General features: G+C 48.6%; 1 protein-coding gene across 1 annotated transcript; it reads left to right on the top strand.

The window, feature by feature from the left end:
* Positions 1–6,007: 6,007 nt before the first annotated feature.
* FOXB1 (forkhead box B1) lies at positions 6,008–6,970 on the top strand. Its single transcript, XM_054272502.1, has one exon. The coding sequence runs from the start codon at positions 6,008–6,010 to the stop codon at positions 6,968–6,970; it is 963 nt and encodes a 320-aa protein (XP_054128477.1).
* Positions 6,971–20,727: the final 13,757 nt, after the last annotated feature.

Raw genomic sequence — 20,727 nt, 5'->3', positions numbered from 1 at the left:
AGTTTATGAAATCGATGGATCTGGAAAGAAGAGTCCTTGAAAAAAAACAAAACAAAAAACCAAAACAACAACAAAAAAGAGACAGAAAAGAAAGAAAGAAAAGAAAGAAAAAGGAAAATCAAGTTTGCTCCACCCAGCTATTAACCAAAACACAATACCTTTTTCTGGGTGGTACTGCACAGAAGTTGATTCAGTTTTGACAATGTTGTTTAGCTATCATTTGCTATTTTGAATGAATGGGAGCAATCCCCCTTTTTACAACAGTTGTTTCCTATTATGGAGAGGTGCAGCAGTTGAGGGCAGACATGTGAAAGTGGCTGTTTGATTCCCTTTTTCATCCCCCTGACCCTGCCTTTGTCCCTCCTCACCCTGGGAATGTCACGCCTCACTACTTCACTTTGAGATGCTCTAGAAAGTGGCTTTGTTATTCCCTTTTAGACATACACGAAATTGTTCTCATTCCCCCTGCTGTAAAAGATACTTCAAATTGGGACTCGGTTCACAAGTGCAATGCAATTTGGCTTAGCTCAACCTTTGTTCTGCTTGTACAAATGACCAAACAGTGCACACATTATACAGTTGATCTACTGCTCCCTTTACACCAGAGTTAGCGGCTGGGAGAAAAGCAAGTTAATCCCTTCAATACTAAGGTGGCATTTTCAATATTTCCTACAATGTGAAAAGGAGAAGAGAGGGCAGCTTGAAATGCGACATTTGTTTAAAGGGGAAGATTAAAAAGAAAAAGTTTGCGAGGCCTCCCCTGATACTTCTCCAAATAAATAAATAAACAAACCAATAAATCCCAAACGTGTAGATAAATACTCCAGCACCTCCGGGAAGGCGAGGGAAGTTTACCACAAAGACAGACGTTCAGGGCAATAACGTCGAGACTCAAGCTGCAACCCGCGCTACCAGCACGGCACTTAACAGAACGCTGCGGAGCCGCGGCCGCCCGACCCGCGCTCCTGCGCGCTCCCGCGGGGGCCCGAACCCACGCTCCTGCGCGCTCCCGCGGGGGGCCCGAGCCCGCTCTCCTGCGCGCTCCCGCGGGGGGCCGGGCCCGCAGCCCGGGCCGGGGCAGCTGCGGCCAGCGAGGGGCGCGGGGAGCGGCGGGGGCAGCGCTGCGCGCCCGGCCCGGCCTCCCGCACTCCCGGGGTGCGACCCTGGCACGCCTCGGAGCCGTCCCGGGAGCTCCCGGCCGTGCGCAGGGAGGGAGGCGCAGGGGCCGCGTTTGCCGGCGCGGGATTGACCGCCGGCGGCAGAGGGGAAAGGGCTCTCCGCGAAACCGGCTCCCATCAGGAGCCAGGTGCCCCGGAGCAGCGCCCAGAGCCACGAGCGGGAACCACAGCCTCCTCCCGGAGACCGGGAATTCGGGCGGGGCCCAGGCCCGACGGCGATGGGCTCGGACACGGGCGCGCTCCGTGCTGGGCGCGCCCCGGCGGGGCCGCAGCGGGGCCGGCTCGGGCTGGCGGCGATTGGAACCCCCGACGGGACAGCACGGGCAGCGCACACGGACAGCCGCTCCGGGAGGGTGACAGCGGCGAGCAGAGAGCGGGGGGCGGTGGCGGGGCCGGCCTAGCGCGGTGCCCAGAGCCAGGAGCCCCCAGCGGCCCGGCCCCCCCGGGCACAAAGCACATCCCGAGCTATCGGGAATACAGGTTTGGGGAACAGTTCTCAATCCGGCCCTTGACAGGCAGAGGGAGTTTGTTTAGTGCTCATTGGGAAAGGAACAAAATCCTTTTGAAAGGGCGCTAAGTAGTTTCACGCCAAAGTGGCAGATTTGGTGAAGAATGTGGGGTGGGACAAAGCCCAGCCGTTCCCAGAGCGGCCGGAGCCATTCGGGAAACCGCACCGAGAATTCAAGCACACAGAAAAGCAGGAGACCCCAAGTATCTTGGCTTCCATCTCCCCAGCCCCCGAGAGGCAGAAGAAGCAGAACCATTACAAATAAAAAAGAAAAAAAAGAGGGCGAGGCTTAGCCGAAACGCAGCCGCAACCAAGAGCCTGCAGTTGACTTTCCAAAACGGGGGAAGCTTGCTCAGACACTGGCATTGTGTTTCGCAGCCTAGGAAACCCTAAGAAGCTGGTACTTCCCCCCTCCTCTTTTCTCCCAACTGGTTTGTAAATATTAACAAGGTTGTGAGTATTCTCTCACACAGAGTGGGTTTTTTTATCCTTGGAAAACTTCTTGGCTTCCCCCCACAGCCCCTCTCCCACTCCTCCCCTCTGCAAAGCTACACACCTGCTTGCAGCCACAAGGATTCAAAATCAATATTGTATTTGTCACTTTTCTGTCTCCTTTTCCTCTCTCAACAGCCCTGCTTGCCACTGAGGCGAATTGTGGATTTATGGAGGAAAATTAGCATAAATTATTACCAAATCTGTAAACGTGTGTGGTCTTGCTTGTGGGAAAGAGGGCTATTGCAAACCTTCCATGCAGAAAGGTGGCCCATGATGGGCTCCATGCAAGGGCTGAATGGCTCTTGCATGAAATAGATTTCCATTGGGTTTGAACATTGATATAATTGACTTATGTGTATTTTATATAGTTTTCCCAACACTTCCTCTGAGCTGCTTATTTGAATTAGACTTCAGAGAAACGTCTATTTGTTTTGGTTTTCCACACAATGGGTTTGGATTCAGTTCACTTTCTCCTCCTCCCTAATGCTGGTTTTCAAAGTAAAAGGGAAATGCTACAATTACCTTTAAATCCTATATTGCCCAAGTCTATCATCTGTTGCTTGCTTAGCATGAGATGAAACTTTGGGTATCAATTACTGGGAGGACTTCGGCTGCCCTACCCCTCCAATCACACATTACTTTGCAATGGAAAAAAACCCCCAACAAACAAACAAACAAACAAAAAACACCAAAACCACAACCAAAACCACAAAGCAGGAAAAAACATCGGGCGCCTCACAGCCATACCTCGCCTGCACTAGGAGCTGCAAATGACAACGGAAGCCGACTTTCCTTTAACTTTACAGCTTGCGGGTTCCTTTTCGCATCAGCTGGTTTGGTTTTTTCTTTCTTCGAAAAGAAAAGGTACCGGCAAAGAGAAGAGGAAAAGTATTTGTCAGTTTGTGGATTTTCTGAGCTGTCTTTTAGATAGGCATCCCAGGAGTGAACTGGGCCGAGAGACAAGACCTGAACCGGGAGCGTTAGAAGTTGGGGAATGGGGAGCTGGGTGTGTGGTGTGTGTGCCAGGGCAGTGTCCCTTACACCCACTTATTTGGGGGCTCTCTACACAAAAACAGAAGCCTTCTCTCCGCTGTTGGGGGATGCTGGGAGGAATCCCTCCTCATTTCAGAGTATGGTCTTTCCTACCCTCTAACAAATATCATCGTCCCATCGTCTCTTACCCATCCCACTCCCCTCAAAAAAAAATTTTTTTGGAGGCTGCCTTGCTGCCCTGCCCGGCTGGATGAAGCACCTCAGAGCCGATTAACCGAGCAAGGCAACGCCGGGCTCTGAGCAGCACAAACACTCCCGGGCCCTCTCTGCAAGGGCAGAGGGTGGCATGTGGCAGCTCTAGCCCCTCAAAAGGGCTCCTTGGCTCGGCAGCGCGGGGCCCGTCGGCTTCTCGGATTCCTAGAAACACAATTATTTACTTATTATTCTCTAAACGACATCCTGCCCGGAGAGAGAGGGATTAGATGGGACCGAGGGCAGCCGGGCTGGGACGAGGGGAGCACGGTTTAACACCCACGAGGTCGGCGCTGGTCGCGATGTGAAAATGCGTTTTGAGGCTCCCTGCCAGGTTTGGGGGAGCCCTGCGTGATGGGGACCGTCCCTCCGTGTCTCAGCAGCCGCGCTGCTCGGAGCCGCCGCCGCTCTCCCTCCCCCAGCCCGGCTATTTTTGCTGAATTAAGAAGGTGACATTATTCTTCTTTTCAAGTACTTCTGTTAATATTGAAAAACGTGTGCTTGCATTTCAAGCGCGCGCGCTCAGCCTCAGCGGCCATTTCAATATTAATGAAATTGTTTAATCTCCTAAATTCATCGTGTTTAAGTTACGTTTTGGTGAGTTATTGACCGACTCCGAAAACATCGTTAATGGAGTTGATGTCTATTCCCCACAAAGGCTCTTCCTCCCCGGGCTCGCAGCTCCCGACACAATCTCCAGTTCTGGCTCTAGGGTGACGGGATGCACGGCAGCCTCAGGAATACACACCGTGCAAACTTCCCTCCTGTGCCGGGGCAAGCCTGGCACCCTCCGGGCCCGATCCTGCCCCCAGGACGGGCGCACGGCTGGCAGCGGGGCAGGGTCGGGCCTTGGCTCCCGGGGAGGAGGGAGCCCCGAAAGAGCCGCAGCTCGGCTGCTCCCGCACAAAGTGCGCGCCGAGAAGCGCACGGGCAGGCGAGCAGTCGGACACACATCGCGCAGAGCCCGGGAAGGCGTCAAGATGACGATGTTTGGCAGGGTGACACGGACCGACACGGACCCGCCAGCCCCATTAGAGCAGCTCTGCGGGACCCCCGGCCTGGGGCCGGCCGGACAGCCCCGGTGCCGCAGCAGAGCGGCGGAGAAGGCAGCTGGTGACCGAGCGCACCGGGACCGTGTGTCCGCCCGGAGCCCGGTGTACCGAGAGCAGCTCCCGCTCCTTACCCCAACAGGTCCGCGGAAGCAGAGCGGTCCTGCAGGGGCTGGGGCGGGGTGCGAGGGTGGGGGGGACGGGACGGGACTGACTTCCCGGGGCGGCCGCCGAGGAGCCCCGATCTCACCGCTCCTCGGAAAACCCTTCGCTCGGGGAGAGCGGATTTGGCAAAGAGAAAGTCCCTCGTTACAGGGGAAACAGTCGCCTTAAGTTAGCCAACAATACAAATCAGATAACAATGCAGAACAAACAGAATACCACAGCCAAGCAATTTCCATGTCAAACATCCCACTGCTCAGTACTTCCATTTGTAAGTGTGAATTGCAGACTAAGCTTCCTGCAAAGTCCACACAGAGGTTAGTGCATACCTTCCCCCCACCCCCAGCCACCGGGTACCATCGCGCTGCAATTCCGCTGGCGGAGCCTTTTCACCCCTCGCCTTGTCTTCAAATGGAAATGATTCCCATTGGCCCAAGGTGTCCATGTAAATAGGTGTAAATGAAACCAGATTATGCCTTTCTCTCCAGCCCCCTCCTCCCCGCTCCCCTCCCCCTGCTCCCAAGGCGATTGTCATATGATAGCAAAGAAGTGGCACATTAATGAAGCGCCTCTACAGGGGTCTTTTCTGCTCATGTCACCACATAAAACTATCAGATGGTTAGAGGAAGGACATGGAGGCAACTAGTTAGCTCATCGCCGCTGCAGAGAAGCAAACAAGCCTCTGCTACAGAGCAGCTGCCGGTGGTGTAAAAGAAGCTGATTCAGCCCGCGGAGGCGAAGGGAGGGGTGTACAGGAGGATTCCCAAAAGCAAGCCAGCTCGCTGCCTCCTCAGGACTAAACCGCAGCAGCGTGGCCGCGGAAGGAGCGAGAGACACGCCGGAGCAGAGGGCTGGGAAAGAGTCCGGACTCCCAGCTGCGTCCCGGATGCGGACTGTCAACTTCCAGCAACTTTAAGGTGGGCACATGCAGGGGCTGGCATGGAGTTGGGTGGGAGTCGAGGGGAGGGGATGGGGTCCCCTTCACCCTCGCAGGGACCAGAAGACAGAGCTATCGCTAGAGTAACTTCACGGACGGGGGCTCCTGCGGGAAGGCCAGGCTGAGGGAGGCCGGAGCTGGGAGAAGCGCATCGCTTTTCCCCCTGCGGCGGCACAGGGCTCTGGGCTGTTTTCTCCTGCCCTCATCTGCGCCCCACTCCCCCATCCCCACCCCCCGCGTCCCCCGTTTCCAGGGCTGAGATCCACCGTGCCCCTTCCCCGTGCCCTTCTTTCTCCGGCCCGGCCCCAGAGCCACCGGCTGACCCGACCGGGTGTCCGTGCAAATCCTCTCGGACTCACCTCTGTACCCCCTCCTGCCGCCCCCTCCCCTTGTCGCTGCCCTTCTGCAGATCTCCGCGGGTCGCCTAGCGAAGATGCCTCGCCCGGGCAGGAACACTTACAGCGACCAGAAGCCTCCCTACTCCTACATCTCGCTGACCGCCATGGCGATCCAGAGCTCCCCGGAGAAGATGCTGCCCCTGAGCGAGATCTACAAGTTCATCATGGACCGCTTCCCCTACTACCGGGAGAACACTCAGCGCTGGCAGAACTCCCTCCGCCACAACCTCTCCTTCAACGACTGCTTCATCAAGATCCCGCGCCGCCCCGACCAGCCGGGCAAGGGCAGCTTCTGGGCGCTGCACCCCAGCTGCGGGGACATGTTCGAGAACGGCAGCTTCCTGCGCCGCCGCAAGCGCTTCAAGGTGGTCAAGTCGGACCACCTGGCGCCCAGCAAGCCGGCGGACGCGGCGCAGTACCTGCAGCAGCAAGCCAAGCTGCGGCTCAGCGCCCTCGCCGCCACCGGCACCCACCTGCCCCAGATGTCCACGTACAATCTCGGCGTGTCCCAGCCCTCCAGCTTCAAGCACCCCTTCGCCATCGAGAACATCATCGCCAGAGAGTACAAGATGCCCGGGGGCCTCGCCTTTTCCACGATGCAGCCCATGCCGGCCGCCTACCCCCTCCCCAATCAATTGACTACGGTGGGCAGCTCCATTGGCACGGGCTGGCCCCACATGTACGGCTCCGGCATGATCGACACCGCCACCCCCATCTCCATGGCCAGCAGCGAGTACGGCGCCTACGGCGTGCCCATCAAACCGCTCTGCCATGGGGGGCAGACTTTGCCGGCCATCCCCGTCCCCATCAAGCCTACCCCCGCCGCGGTGCCAGCCCTGCCCGCCCTGCCCGCGCCCATCCCCACCATCCTCTCGAACTCGCCGCCCTCCCTCAGCCCCACGTCCTCGCAGACGGCCACCAGCCAAAGCAGCCCGGCCACCCCCAGCGAGACTCTCACCAGCCCGGCGCCCGCCCTGCACTCCGTGGCTGTGCACTGACCCGGGCCGCCTGCACGGACGCTGCCTTCCCCTTTCTCCCAAAGTTTCCTCGGAGCCCCCCTCCCTCCTCTTCTCTCCCTCCTTTCGCTTCTTTCCCCTCTCTACTCTTTTCCTCGAAAGCAGAGACAACTCCCCGCGGGAAGCTGAGGTCTGCGGTTCGCCCGAGCTCCCTTTCCGCCGGGCCCTCCCTCGCGGCTCGGTTTCTCCCCTGGTTCTGAACTTTGCTTTCCGTTCTTCTGAGGCGAAAGGAGCCGGCCCGGCCCGCCCCTCCCGCCCGGTAGGAGCTGCCGCTGGCATCGCCAGTTTTCCAAAAGTACTTCAGGCATCCTCGATTTGTCGGCGACCAGGCGAGCCTGGCTCGGCGATGCCTCTTTCCCTTCTTTTGTCTGGGGAAAAGCAGGGGTTTACACGGGACCAATCTCGAGTACCACAAGCAAGGATGGCTGCGGTGTCACCGCGCGGGAGCAGCGGCGTTCCCAGGCTCCAGGCAGCCCAGGCTGGGCTCGGCAGCGCTCGGTGTCCTTTGTGCGGCGGGGCCGGGCGGGAGCCGCAGGTGAGCGGCGGCGGGAGCGGGGGAACCGCGCCGAGCGTGTTTACAGAGCGCCTGTGTTAATGTAAATACCCAACTCGCGTCTGTGCTGTGCATCAGCTGAGGTCCCTTTGCAGTACCTGTTGTAACGTGGATGTTTACCGTGGTTTTCAGGTGGAAGAGAAGGAGGAGTTGACTTGTCTGTTAACTTCTGGTTAACCCGAAGGTTTGGGGGAGCTGGGGTTTTCTTTGTTGGTGGTTTTTTTGGTTGTTGTTGTTATTTTTAAATTTTTATAGCTATTTACTTCATAGCTTAAAACCAAACAACCACCATAATTATAATAAAAATAAACCTGTTACCAAGCACACGACCCAACACAGCTTAAAGAAAAGCTGCTGAAGTCACTGATAAAATGTGGAAAAGTAATACAACAGCAGGTACAAACTCTGGAGGTCATCCTGATTTCTGCTGGAGCTTTGCAGACGAGAGGGGGCTAGGGAAACTGTAAATGTTTGTGCATATGAATGATTATAAAATGTGTAAAATGCACTTTTGTTTGATATACTCCTTTCTAGTTTTAGGTAGTTTGCTGGAAACTGAACTGTTGTTCTGTTGTGAACTGCTTAAGTTAAGAGAAAAAAAAAAAAAAAGAACATGCCCTCTAAACAGCATTTGTGTCTATTGAAACTGTAAGGACATTTCTTTTAAACTTTTTTTTTCCTGTACAGAATAAGCATGGCATTTAAAATATTGGTGTTCTTGGTCCCAGCATGTGTGTTTTAAGACAAAGGTTAAAAAGTGTCTACGTTAAATTATGAACCTAGTCGTCCAAATAATATTTTCTCATTAAAATATGTAAATTCAGATTTAGTTTCTTATTTGTCTTTTTAAAGAGTTAACACGAGAAAAGTAAAAACACAAGTTCATGATGAAGGAATGGTGTTATTCCAATATTTAGATAATCTAAACAGCCTTTTCACGCAAGGTTAGTATAAATATAGTTATTAATATAGCACAACTTCTTAGCTAGAATTGTCATTATCACCAGTTTAGCAAAGGGAGAACATGTTCTGTGGGGTTTATATCTAACATTTATTTATATCTGTACATCTGTGCATACACACACACCTGCATTTGTGCCCCACACACTTATACTGAATATAACCACATATTACATTCATGCCTGTGCCTATGTATACTCATCACCTACTTACTCCCAGCTGCATTTTCTCCAAAAAGTGTAAAAATTAGTAACCTTCTGCAATATAGAGCAAACATAAAAAAAAATCTTTAAAGAATTAGTTACTTTTTTGGGACTGAGAACACTGAATTTTTTTTCAGTGGTGTTTTTTCTTACAATTGGCATTACAAAATTTTTTTTTTTTGAGTTAAAGTGAGCTGTTGTAGCCTTTTACCTGGCGTTTAAACCTGCTCAAGCACAAGTTAGTCCAACCACTGCTAGAATTTCTCCATCTTTATTGATCAACACTTTCCCAAACCGGTAGCTTGCAAAGTGGAACACAATTGTACCAGTTTTTCTGTAATTCAACATACAGTCCCTTTTAAAAAGTAAGGGCAAAGTATTTACCATGAAAACTGTATTCTGAACACTTTCTAGCAGGATTCCCCAAATCTGCCAGGGATTTTGCAAGGATTCTGCATCTGTTGAAAATTAGAGAAGCCATCTAGCGAAATGAGTAAATAGATGCCTTGGAGATGAGGCACTCTACAGCACAGTTACAAGACAACTGAAGCGCTAACTAGCAAGAAAACGACATTGTATTCTAATGAAGCGGCAGGATTCACGAATTCTACGGCAATGATGTTACAGAGGTTTCGTCTCCGACTGATCTCTCTGAATTTCTGGACCATAAACACGGTAAGTGACACCCCCATTTCCTCACTACACACCACAAGATCCTTGCAAAAGTTTTAAGATTAATGTTGAGGGCAATTAATCCAGTTGTGACCATTTTTTTTTTTTTTAAATAACGGATCCCACACACAGAAAAAAGGTGGAAAATACATGAATCATTGGGCTGATTAAAATGCATGAAGCTGCTAAAGCTTGTCGGATGGGGGACAACTGAACTCATTCATCAAGTCCAACCCACGATTATATCAACACGATCAGTTGAAGAAAGCATTCAAAACTTATCACCAGATCAATGGACACATAGCTCGACAAACTTTTCCTAAACAAGCGATGACCTACATTTTTAGACAACGAGAAAGCTTTTTCTCCTTCCCTTTTTTTCTTTAAGATCTAGCAGTCAGAACAAATCCTCAAAGACGAAATCCGAGCCCGACTAACAAGATGAAGCTGCACTTTCAGAGTATTTTTTTAAAACCATATAGTAACGGCGGAGATAAAGATCTGAAACGATCACACCCCAAAGCAATATACTTCCAGAAGGTGCGATATGTTTCTCGCTGCATAACGCGAGTGTGTGACTCGCCGCCGTGCGTTCAAAGTGCCATTTTCCCCTTTATCTCCGCGATTTCCCGAGCCTGCCCCGGCCCGGAGCCTCTGCTCTCCGCGCCTCGGCCCGCGGAGCCCCGCGCATCCCCGCCCGCTCCCCCAAACCTTGCGGTGCTCATCGCAAGCAAATGCGCGGCTCAGCGCGCCGCTCGAATTTACTGCTTTGACTTGTTAAATCTCCCTAATGGCTCAAGTCCAATGTCAATAAACACAGATCTGAAATAGAGCAGCAACAGACAACAGCGCGGAGGGAAGGGCGGGTGGGGGGCGAGGGGAGCAGCCGCGGCCGAGCCTCCGTCCTGTCGGGACAGTTCCTGGGGGGTCGGGGGCATTCTCACTTTTTCTTTTTAATATATTTTATTTGCCAGCGAGACGTTATAAGCTAGGCGTACTTAATGCAAAGACACCGTTCATTTCAGACAAAAGCTCTTTTCTTCCGGAGGATGGGCTGGAGCCCGGCTGTGCAAGGTAAGCCCGAGAACCCAGCCGGGCTTGGCGGCTCGGGGGTTTGCTTCATGTCAGCGCATGGTGTGTGAATCCTTTCTCGGCTGCCGTTCTTTTTTTCCCTTTTTTTCCCCCCTTTTTTTTCCTTTTTTTTTTTTCTTTTTTGTGGTCTTGTTTTGTTTTGTTTTCTCTCTCCTCGACATGTGACAAGACACCACCCCACAGGACTGAATCCTCTATTGAAGACAGCCAGCTCCTTCTGACTCAGAATATTTATTTTCTCTCGAACCGCGCCTTGCAGGGAAGGGCGGTCTGTGCCAGGTAGGGAGAAAAGAACTCCCCGGCGACCCCTGAGAGGGAGTTTTATGAGCCAGACTTTTTTCAAAAGTGGTCCTTGGGAAAGGGAGAAAAAACTTAGCAGCTTCATCAACTTCAGCGCCGAATTATCTCGGGATCTTAATATAAATGTCACTTTGCGGGTTGGTTGTGGTTTTTTTTGTTTTGTTGTTGTTAACAAAAAGAAACCGAGGCTGTGAAGCCTTGGAGGGGCTGTATTTGTTTCTTTTAAACTAACAACAAATTATCTAATTAATATGTTTCAATTACAGCATGAAAAAGAGAGGCTTTGGACCGCCTGCAGTGGGTTTACAATAGCCCCAGAGCCCACTATAAGAATTTACAATAACTTCACATCTGTTTCTTTATTTCCCACTTTTCGAGTCTAAAACTCCTCTTGAAATCACTTCAAACCGTAGCCCAAGTTATGAAATATGGTCTCTCTGCCAGGAAAAAAAAAAGGTAGAAAGAAAAAAAGGACAAAACTTTGCAGATCGAGGCTTCATTTGCAAGCTAGAAAGTGAAAGCCCCATTGAAGAGCATTAAACAAATATATTAGAATTCTGTCACTTTATGCAATTGAGTAGATCAAATAAAGGGTCCCAGGCCACTTCATTCACTCTCATTCACTTGAATAGAAAATGCAAAGAATAGCAAACCTAGACTGGGCCACCGATGTAGATTTAGCCCTTTTTTCTGAGAGACAAAAAGGCTGAATTTTCACAAACACATTGCTGACTCGGGGACTAGGAAACCAGCACTGAAACCCCTTTGGAATTTAAATTCATTTTATCTTCTTCTCTCTCTCTGGGTCCCTTTGCGCTACGGGGCGAGTTGCACTGGCACCCTTGCTTGGAAAAAAATACAATACAACAACAACAACCAGGAAAAAAAAAAAAAAAGTTCCAGATTTTTCCAGCGGAGTCACTGTACAGTTTGGAAGGTGACGTTTGTATTTGCAAAGAGAAAAGAGGGAAGAGCCGCCCTTTGCCCTAAGGATCGCAGCCCCTTCAGCCTCTCCTCGAAACGCCGGGGCAGAGTCTCCAGCCCGGCTGCTCTGGGGGCTGTGCGCGCACCGCGGGCTCGGGCACACCGGGAGGGCCACACTCGGGGCATCCTGCACACCCGGTGTGCCACACTCGGGGCTGCCACACTCGGGACACACCGGGAGGGCCACACTCGGGACATCCTGAACACCCGGTGTGCCACACTCGGGGCACACAGAGAGTGCCACACTCGGGGCACACAGAGAGTGCCACACTCGGGACACACCGGGAGGGCCACACCGGGAGTGCCACACTCGGGACATCCTGCACACCCGGTGTGCCACACTCGGGGCTGCCACACTCGGGAGTGCCACACTCGGGGCACACAGAGAGTGCCACACTCGGGGCACACCGGGAGTGCCACACTCGGGGCTGCGGCCGGGGCAGTGCGGGGGCTCCTCCCCTCTATCCAGGGCTGGCCCTGCCCCGGCTGTGCCCGCAGGCGAGGCCGGGCACTGTGCCCGTGCTGCACATCACAGGGCACGGCAGCACGGCCGTGTCCGTCTGTGCCACTGGGAGCGAGCAATGGACAGCAGAGACACGGCCACTCTTGTCACAGGGGTGGATCAGCTGCTGTGTCAGCACCAGGTGAGCCCGCCCTTGCCTCTGCAGGTTTTGTGTGTGAAGTTGCCTTACCTGCCATGCTCTCTGCTGGGGCCCTCAGCACTGGGGCAGCCAGAGCAGGGCACAGCACCTTGGCGTCCAAGGTGGGCCTTGGACCTCTCCCTTACACATCCCTAACACGGCCACACCAACCTGTCTGACATGTTCACCACAACTGCAGGCACTACTAAATAAAGGCTCTTGATTTTGCACTATTTTGTAGGGCCTCAGTATTAATTAAGTAGAAAGTAGAGTATTTTGCATTAATTAGAGCAGCTCCTCAGAGAGATATTACAGCCAAGACTAATGTTATAGCACAGGAAAATGCTCAGCATTTCCACTGCCCCCAATTACCATAGCCAGCACAGACCACCTGCATGTGTTGGGCTGGTTTGCACTAACCTGTAGACATTTTTCCCAGGGATGACATCAAGGCACTTTGAGGTTTACTGCTTCCATCCTCCTTGCTGGCTTTAATGACTACTAGATAGACAATAAATAAGCAGGGATTGAGTCCAAAACCCAGACCTGGTTCTACTCCTAGGTGGGCTCACCAGCCACAGCCTTGACAGCTTAAGGTGCCTTCTCAGACTTAAACCCCTCTAGTACAACTGCTGCCTGCCAGAGGACCTGGGAACTCTTGCTCCCAAGTCTGTTCTCCTGAGTCCATGTGAGTTCCATATTTTAACAGTCTAAGCTACTAATTAGGGGGCACATTTATTCCTGTTATCAGCAGTGCCACTGCATTACAAATTAAACATGAACAAACACAAACTCAAATGAAACAAGTAAAAAGTAACCAGAGCCTGTCTTCTGGAATACCTGAACATAAAAGCACATGAAGTCATCCAGCTCTTGGCCAAAAAGAGTTGCTTTAAAGGTTTGGTCATACAGGAAATTGTGCAGCAGAATAGGTGGACAAAAGCATCCATTTCAGAGCAGGGAATTCTCCACTGCTAGCCACAGATGGCAACCATTTCTTCACACAGTTGCAAGCTCATCTCTTCCATAGCGCAAAAGTGCAATTTTTTAGCAACTTGAGCAATACCACCATCAGATTCTGACCTCTTCCTGTATTTCTCTCCTGCATGGGCATTCTCTCTGTGGCTCTGACTACCCAATTTTCATCTCAGCCTAACGATGTGTGCTGCTGGGAGCAGAATACTGAGAAGCTGAAAGGTGCTGTCTGCATCCTGGGGTCTTTAAAACGTTTTTGCTTTGTGCCCTGGACACAACCCTCCCTGAAGGCTAACGGGGCATGAACAGCTCCCCCAGGTCTCTGCCACTGCAGTGCTGGACCCACTGAAACACAGCTTGAGTCTGGTCCCGTGTGCTCCTGCCTCTCCTCAGCTTTTCACAGAGCTGGGCTATTCACACCAGTAATGAGCCTGCCCACACTCACAGGGATGGGAACAGGCCTGCACACACCTGCTGAAGGACACCACAAACTGCTTGTGTTTCTTCTCAATTTGTGCTGAATGCACTTGAGCTCTTGTTGAACATAATTTCATAATTAACTCACATAATTTTCAGGTTAAGGAGGTTCTCTGGAGAACAGGGAAGAGGATCAAGCAAGGGCTGATCCCTGTTACACGTAATTTGGTTCCAAATTGCTGTTTTGTTTGCATCTGTGAGAACTCTGAGAGAGAGAGGAATTCTAACAGACATGAAAGCAGATTTGAATGATTTCTACACACCTGCAGAAGTTGCTAACAGTAATACTCATTTCCTTATTGAGCTAGAGCTTCCTCATCTTTGCTGGATCTGGAAGGGCTGGGTATCTCTGGTGGCTCAGGGAAGCAGACACACTCCTGAATGTAAATGGGGATGGGGACAAGCTGGACCACCCTGAGCTGCTCTCCTCCCCAGCCAAAGGATGTGCTTTACAGTACCTTGTATTCAGCCATTCATGACTTGCAAGGCTGGCATCAGGAGTTCCTCCCTAAAAACACCAATACTGTGTATGGCAGAGGAAGACACACAAGTGCCTCGACAGACAATTCCCCAGGAGGGGAGCTTGTCCCTTACTTGCCCTATCGCTGCTGAGTTTTCTCATCTCTCAGGCCTAGAGTCCTGTAGTTACAGCACAGCTCACCCAATTCATGCTTGCAAATGCCTTATGCACTGAAATTGAGGCTCAGGGTAAAAATTTAACTGCATAAAAATCCACAGAAAATTCCCAGTGAATTAAATAGAGTTCCACTATCAAGGTTTTTTCAGAGCATTCAGATGATTTTCTGATTAGGTAAGTAACTGACATTTCTCTCAGTTTGGGGTCACATTCAGTGGATATGGAAGTTCCCATGCAGCTGTACACAGCTGCCCTAATGCTGATGGCCATGGGCAACTCTGAAATATGTGGAAAACGTCCACATTCTTTGTCATTTTTTCTTCACCTGTTAGCCCAATGCTTTCAGACCATAAGCCAGAAGCCAATTTTTTTTGCCTCACATGCGGAAGAACTTGCCAAAGAAGGGCCCAATCCAGACCAAACCATGTTCCACTCTGCCTATAACAAGGTTTGGGTGTTTCTGTGTTATTGTTGTTGCTGGTTTGGTTTTGGTTTTTTTTTTTTTTTTTTTTTTTTTTTTTTGTTAGTTGGTTAGTTTTTAATCCTGGGAGGAAGAAACAACAGCTCATCATCCATTTTTAGGATGCTAGGGTACTTTTCAAGATGTGGACTCATCTACCTGAACATTACTAAATTAACAGACCTAAATATTTTTGACAAAATTCTAGAAAGTTTAATTATCTTTTCAATGTTTTGACTCCACCTTCTCAATGGTGAGGAATTTTTCAAATCCTTTTTTATCAAAACCACGTGATCTGCTTCTCATCAGAAATACCTGAAATGGATTTCCTCCCTCCCTCCTTTTCTAACAACAAACAGATCATTGGAAATTCTCCAGCATTCAGGCTCTCCAGGATTGGTAAGCAAAGCATCAGGCACTGTGAAACCTTTGATAAGATCTTACTAATACTGGGTTTTCTTCTGAAAGCACGACTAAAAGAGCTGGTGGAGGAATTCCTGTGAGGAATCCAGGGAGGGCTCAGCTAAATCAGAGCCACAGGACTGGTCACGTCCACACAGGGAGGCAGCAGGGCCAGAGAGAGCAGCACAGGGGGGTGAAACTCCTGCTCTGCCCCCACACAGCCACCACTGCCCAGCCACCAGCTGCAGGCAGCCTGAAATTACCTTGTTCTCTTCCTCGCTCCCTCAGTGAACAAAAGGAGGGACAATTAACAGTAAATTCCATTGTCAGTACATAGTTAGATGCTACAATTTCTCTTACTGCCTATATATACTTATATATCATAAATCCCTTTATGGCAAGATGGTTTGTGATAAGTCTTTTGAAGGCACAGGCTCATCTTGCAGAGCCTTGCTTTTGAGGAATTTGGGTTAGGGGTTTATTTCTTTTTTTTTTTTTGTTCCTTTTTCCCTGTCAGAAGACATACAAAGATATGTCTTTTTATCAGCTTGGCATTACTCTGAGATTTTTCCATAAGCTCAAGATCAGGCTCTTTTGAAGTCATTGCACAGGAATCACCAGGGGCACCTATTGCATGTTCAAATGAAGGCTCTCCATTGGAAAATAAACCCAGTGCTGCCTGTAGCACTCAATGCTATCAAAGTGCTCCTCTTTCTCTATCTGCATTGATGTGTCCGAGTTGTATTTCGGAGAACAGCATTTTCCTCCTAACTGGTCACAGGCATAAATTATAAAACAAAATACATTTCTAAAGAGAAGTAGAGCCTTGTCAGACCACGGAGCGTCTGACAGCCATCAGATCACACAGCCACCCAGAACATGAGGAAAGAAGAAAGCACATGAGACATCTAGCACTCTGGACCCCTCATTAGCCCTCCCTTTGCACTGAGGACTGTGTATATCTAAGTGCTGCTTTTTCTTTTGTTCAGAATATCAAAAGTCCCTCGACATTATTCTATTTTCCTGAGCATTCTCCTTTGTCAGTTCCTACAACTAAATAAAACAAGCCAAACCCCAAACTGTTTCTCCATGCTCAAACTCTGATTTTTTTTCTCTCTAAGTAAAGATATACTGCTTAAAAGGACAATTTTGGGGTCAAATGCCGCTGCAAAGGAACTCAATGGGATGAATTTGGGTCAGTAACAATGCGTTCCTTAGTCCTCAATGCAAGTCAGGGAGGTTATGGTTCTGTCAATGTGGATGTGGCACAGTTGGGTAGGAGGTCAACAGCACAGAGTTAAGTACTATTTTCAGCATTGTCTTCTCCTTCATCCTTTTGAGGATACAAAGCAGAAGCTGTCAGTATTCATCCACTTGAGTGCTGGAAATACCTCTTAGGAAAGCTGGGAGCTGATCTTGCAGAAAAACAGCAAGCATCATTATATAAGCCTGGATCCTTGGAGTATCCTGTCACAAGGTGGAATTGCCTGTATCTCTCAGAACAGCAATGGTAAATCCTTTCTCTCTGGAGTCGGGGATGCAAATCAAGCCTGTCCATTTCTTCGCAGTGTCAGACAAGAGGAAAGGCTGTCCCTTGTCCCCTGTCCCTTGAGGCAGTTTGGCAATTTGTTTTGTGTCAGCTCAGGTAATTCATGTACCAGTAGCAGCATGAGGCTTCAGAGAGGCTGATTCACCTCTCAGAAGCTCCAAACCACAGCCTCTCACTGGGCCTTAGAAAATGTTCCACTCTTCCAAGCATGCTACATCACGCACTGTAACCTACCTTTCTCTCTTTGCAAATGTTAATTTGAAAAGAGAAAACCTCTTTGTTACAAATATTTCTTCATTCTGCCTAAAGCTTCTCTGTACTCTGATGGAATTATGATTGACTCATATTGTCTGTGTGGAGGCAAACCCTCCTAATACACTGCTTTAGCTAGAGTAAATGGACTGAACAAATCTCTACAGCAAGCTACCAAAGCCTGCTCTGTGTGCTCCTTATTTCAGCCCAGCAGAGCTGGTGTCGTTTCAGCTGTGCAGAGCAAGACTATCAAACACAAGTTCATGTACAAAGCTCCTGTGCTGCCAAGGTGTGTATGCAAGCACCCACTATGTGCACAGAAAGCATCAAGCCCATTAGGCTCAAGCAAATGGGCATGAAAATGCCGCCAATTTTGGTTTTGCTTCAAAATAAAACCATATTTCTCAATCCTTGTGGACAGTTCAAAACTTTGGTGCCATCTATTCATTTGTTCCTTGCAAGGCAGCTAGAAATGCAATGAAGCATATACAATCGTGTAAATCAAAGGATTCAGACTATCCTTGGATGTTTCCATTTAATCTTTCACTTACTTTCATTGAGTAATTAGCACAAAATCACTGGAAAAATCAACAGTTTGAAAAAGATCTGCTAAAATGTTGATGTAATTGTTTTCTCAACTAGTGGCAGCATCCAGACCAGGACACAAAGAAAACTTTATTTTTTTCTTACAGGCCCTCTCCATGACCTTGTTGGGAACAGCACAAGGATTTCATTCTGGAAGTTCTGTAAGGAGCTGTTAGTATTGGCACTCAGGGATCTTTCTCTGGACACAGAAGCTTTTCAAGATTGTACATTCCCATTCTTTATGCAGTTATCCTTTCAGCCCACAATACATCTCCCATTGATCTCAGTGGGGATGGCTGACAGACAGCAGTACTGAAAAGCACACTGTAGTGTAAGCACTGGAATAAATTTACCTGATACCCTACAGATAATGGTCTTTGTTCCCTAAACTACACCTGCCTGAAGAGCCCTCCTCCCTTATTTCTGTATGGTAACCTACCCAACAAGAGCAGAGGGAGCAGAGCTGCCTGCTGACTTGTCAGAGGAGGCTCCACTGATGGCTGGCTTGTTACTGCCATACACAATGAACAGTGCTTGAGTTCACACTGGCTTTCCCTCTGGGACTAATTTGAGCCTAGCTTTTCTATCCAGTCAACATTTTAAGAAGCCATTTAAGAGAACACTATAAAAAACCTAAGGAACTCAATTAGTAGAAAGAGAAGTTTCACTCCTCTCAATTTTGACTGAAGCTGGCCAAAACATTCAACATTGCTTGGGTTGAGAGAACAGGCATAAAATATATTCTCTTAAGCCTCATTTCTTCAGCAAACCAGGACAAAACTTCCAAATTTAGTAAATACCACCAAATCCCATGTAGTCACTAGGATTGCCTGGGAAATGTTCTCTACCTCCACAACCATCTAGAAAAATCAAAGTAACACATCAATCTCATCACCAAACTGAAGCAATTCTGTCCAGCCTCTAGTTTGTGATCTGAATGATGCAATTTTCAAATGTATTTTCCCCGTGTCCTACTCTTTGTCTTAACTCCTTTGAACTCCTTGTTCAATACCAGCAGATTAATATTGCATCTTACAAAGAGGAATTAGGATGGATTTCATTAATGCTAACAACTTGGCTATGTTCTCACCATATGAATATACCATAAGTAAAACATTTTTTATGCCAAATCTTGGACTTATGAAACACTGAATTATTTTGCTCAAAATCCCTGCCAAGTTTCCATTAATTACTGATAAATGCTAAAATGGTGCAGCAAATAATCTCCTCCCATTTGGAACATGTGTACTCCCTTTGGGACTGGCCTATTTACAACAGGTTATGATGTTCCACAGGCTTGGGAAGAACATGGGATTTCTTTCCTTCATGCTCTGAAAGCATTCAGACTTTTTTTTAAGGGTGGGGGTTTTTTTTCAAATTTCAGTTTTCCTACATTTCCCATCACAGGCTTGCAAGTTTTTTCTCCTTTGATCTGAGAATAGACCAACTCTCTACAGATAAAGAATCACCTCTCCTTCACGTGTGCATGGATATTTTAACTTGGCTCCCAGTTGTTATAGGTTTATCAGGTTCAGATATCTAATCTCTGGGAAAGTCTGCTCTCTGCATCAACACTCATTCCACTGGTAACATGATTCATTATTTATTTAGAGGGCAGGAAAATGTGAATTTGTGGCCTAAACCTGAGTCTGAACATTTGTGATTAGAGACAGAACTATTCCACTTAGAAAGAGGAATGTTCTGCTTTTAAGGAGCAACAAATATTAATTTATTGTTGCTGAGATTCCAATTATTGTTCAGTACCTGTGAGGAACTGGCAAAGAAAACAGATGTCAGGCTACAGGTTGTGCTGTGTGCTATGCCCAAAGAAAACGTGGCATACTGAATATTTCCTGGTAAAGGCCTGCCTCCTTCAATCCCTTCTCTTCTACCAGGAGATGCCAGGATCAATTCTAACTTACAGCTGGACTTGTGGCCATCATATCTGCAATCATATCTACATTTCTGTTACATGATCCTGACTGCTAATTCTGCCTGGCTGAACAGACACAGCCATGTAAATACACTGAACAACATCTTAATTCAAACAGAAAAGAAGGCTGCAGAACTCGATACATTTTCCATGGAAAACAGGGGAAAATCCCTTCTACCAGTTCAATGTGAAAAAATAAATAAGACTGAATCAAAACAAAAATGTTTGGAATTGATTCTAAAATATCTGAAGACATGAAAGTCATTAATATTTATGACATCAAATATTAGTTATATTTGATGTCTAACAAAGACTTATCTGTTTCATTGGAAATAGCTTTCTTATTTTGTCATGAATACAGAGGCAGCCTTATTAATAAAACAAAATACCATAAAAGAAAACAAGCAGAGACTGAAGGTTCTGCTAGTTTTTAAGGGTTTGTATTCTGCTATGTTATGTACTTATTTTTGATGGTTTTCCCCTTAAATTATGAGCTTGGGGAAAGAGAAGAAAATAACTTGAGTGTAAAGTTTAAACTGCTTATAAATAAGACAGATATGTTTGAAGCTGCATTTCCTTGTCTGGGGAGAAAAAAGAGCTACTACACAACACACTTGAGGATCATAAATCAGTTCAAACACACAATCCCTGAAGTCACCAAGCACAGCATTGCCCCAGCTGTGGATCCAGTGCTGGGTATTGGAGCATGTGTGGTCCCAGAGCCTGGGCAGGACTGGCTGCTGGGGAGCCAAAGCCCAGCTGTGCTGGGAAAAATCTGTCTGCTCACAGCTACCACACCTCTGGCTTCTGTGGCTCAGAGACAGGACAGTCAAATAGAAATGCGCTTCCTAAAACTTAGGAAAAGTAGGTTTATACTCCAACTCATTCATGGACTCCTGAAGTGCCCATAAGGTCTTACATGGAAAAAAATATTAGAGCAGATGGAATCTCAGGACACTGTAGAACCATTTAGGTTGGAAAATACCTCCAAGATGGAGTCTAGTCTTAACAGAGCACTGCCAAACCCACCTGTAAACCATGTCCCTCAGTGTCACACCTACACA

This window comes from Melozone crissalis, unplaced genomic scaffold (assembly GCF_028551555.1).
Source record: "Melozone crissalis strain CALT ecotype California unplaced genomic scaffold, PUWL_Pcris_2 ptg000014l_1, whole genome shotgun sequence".
In the NCBI taxonomy this organism is placed as follows: Eukaryota; Metazoa; Chordata; class Aves; order Passeriformes; family Passerellidae; genus Melozone; species Melozone crissalis.
Note: the sequence above shows the minus strand (reverse complement) of the source record. Positions and strands in the feature narration are given on the sequence as shown.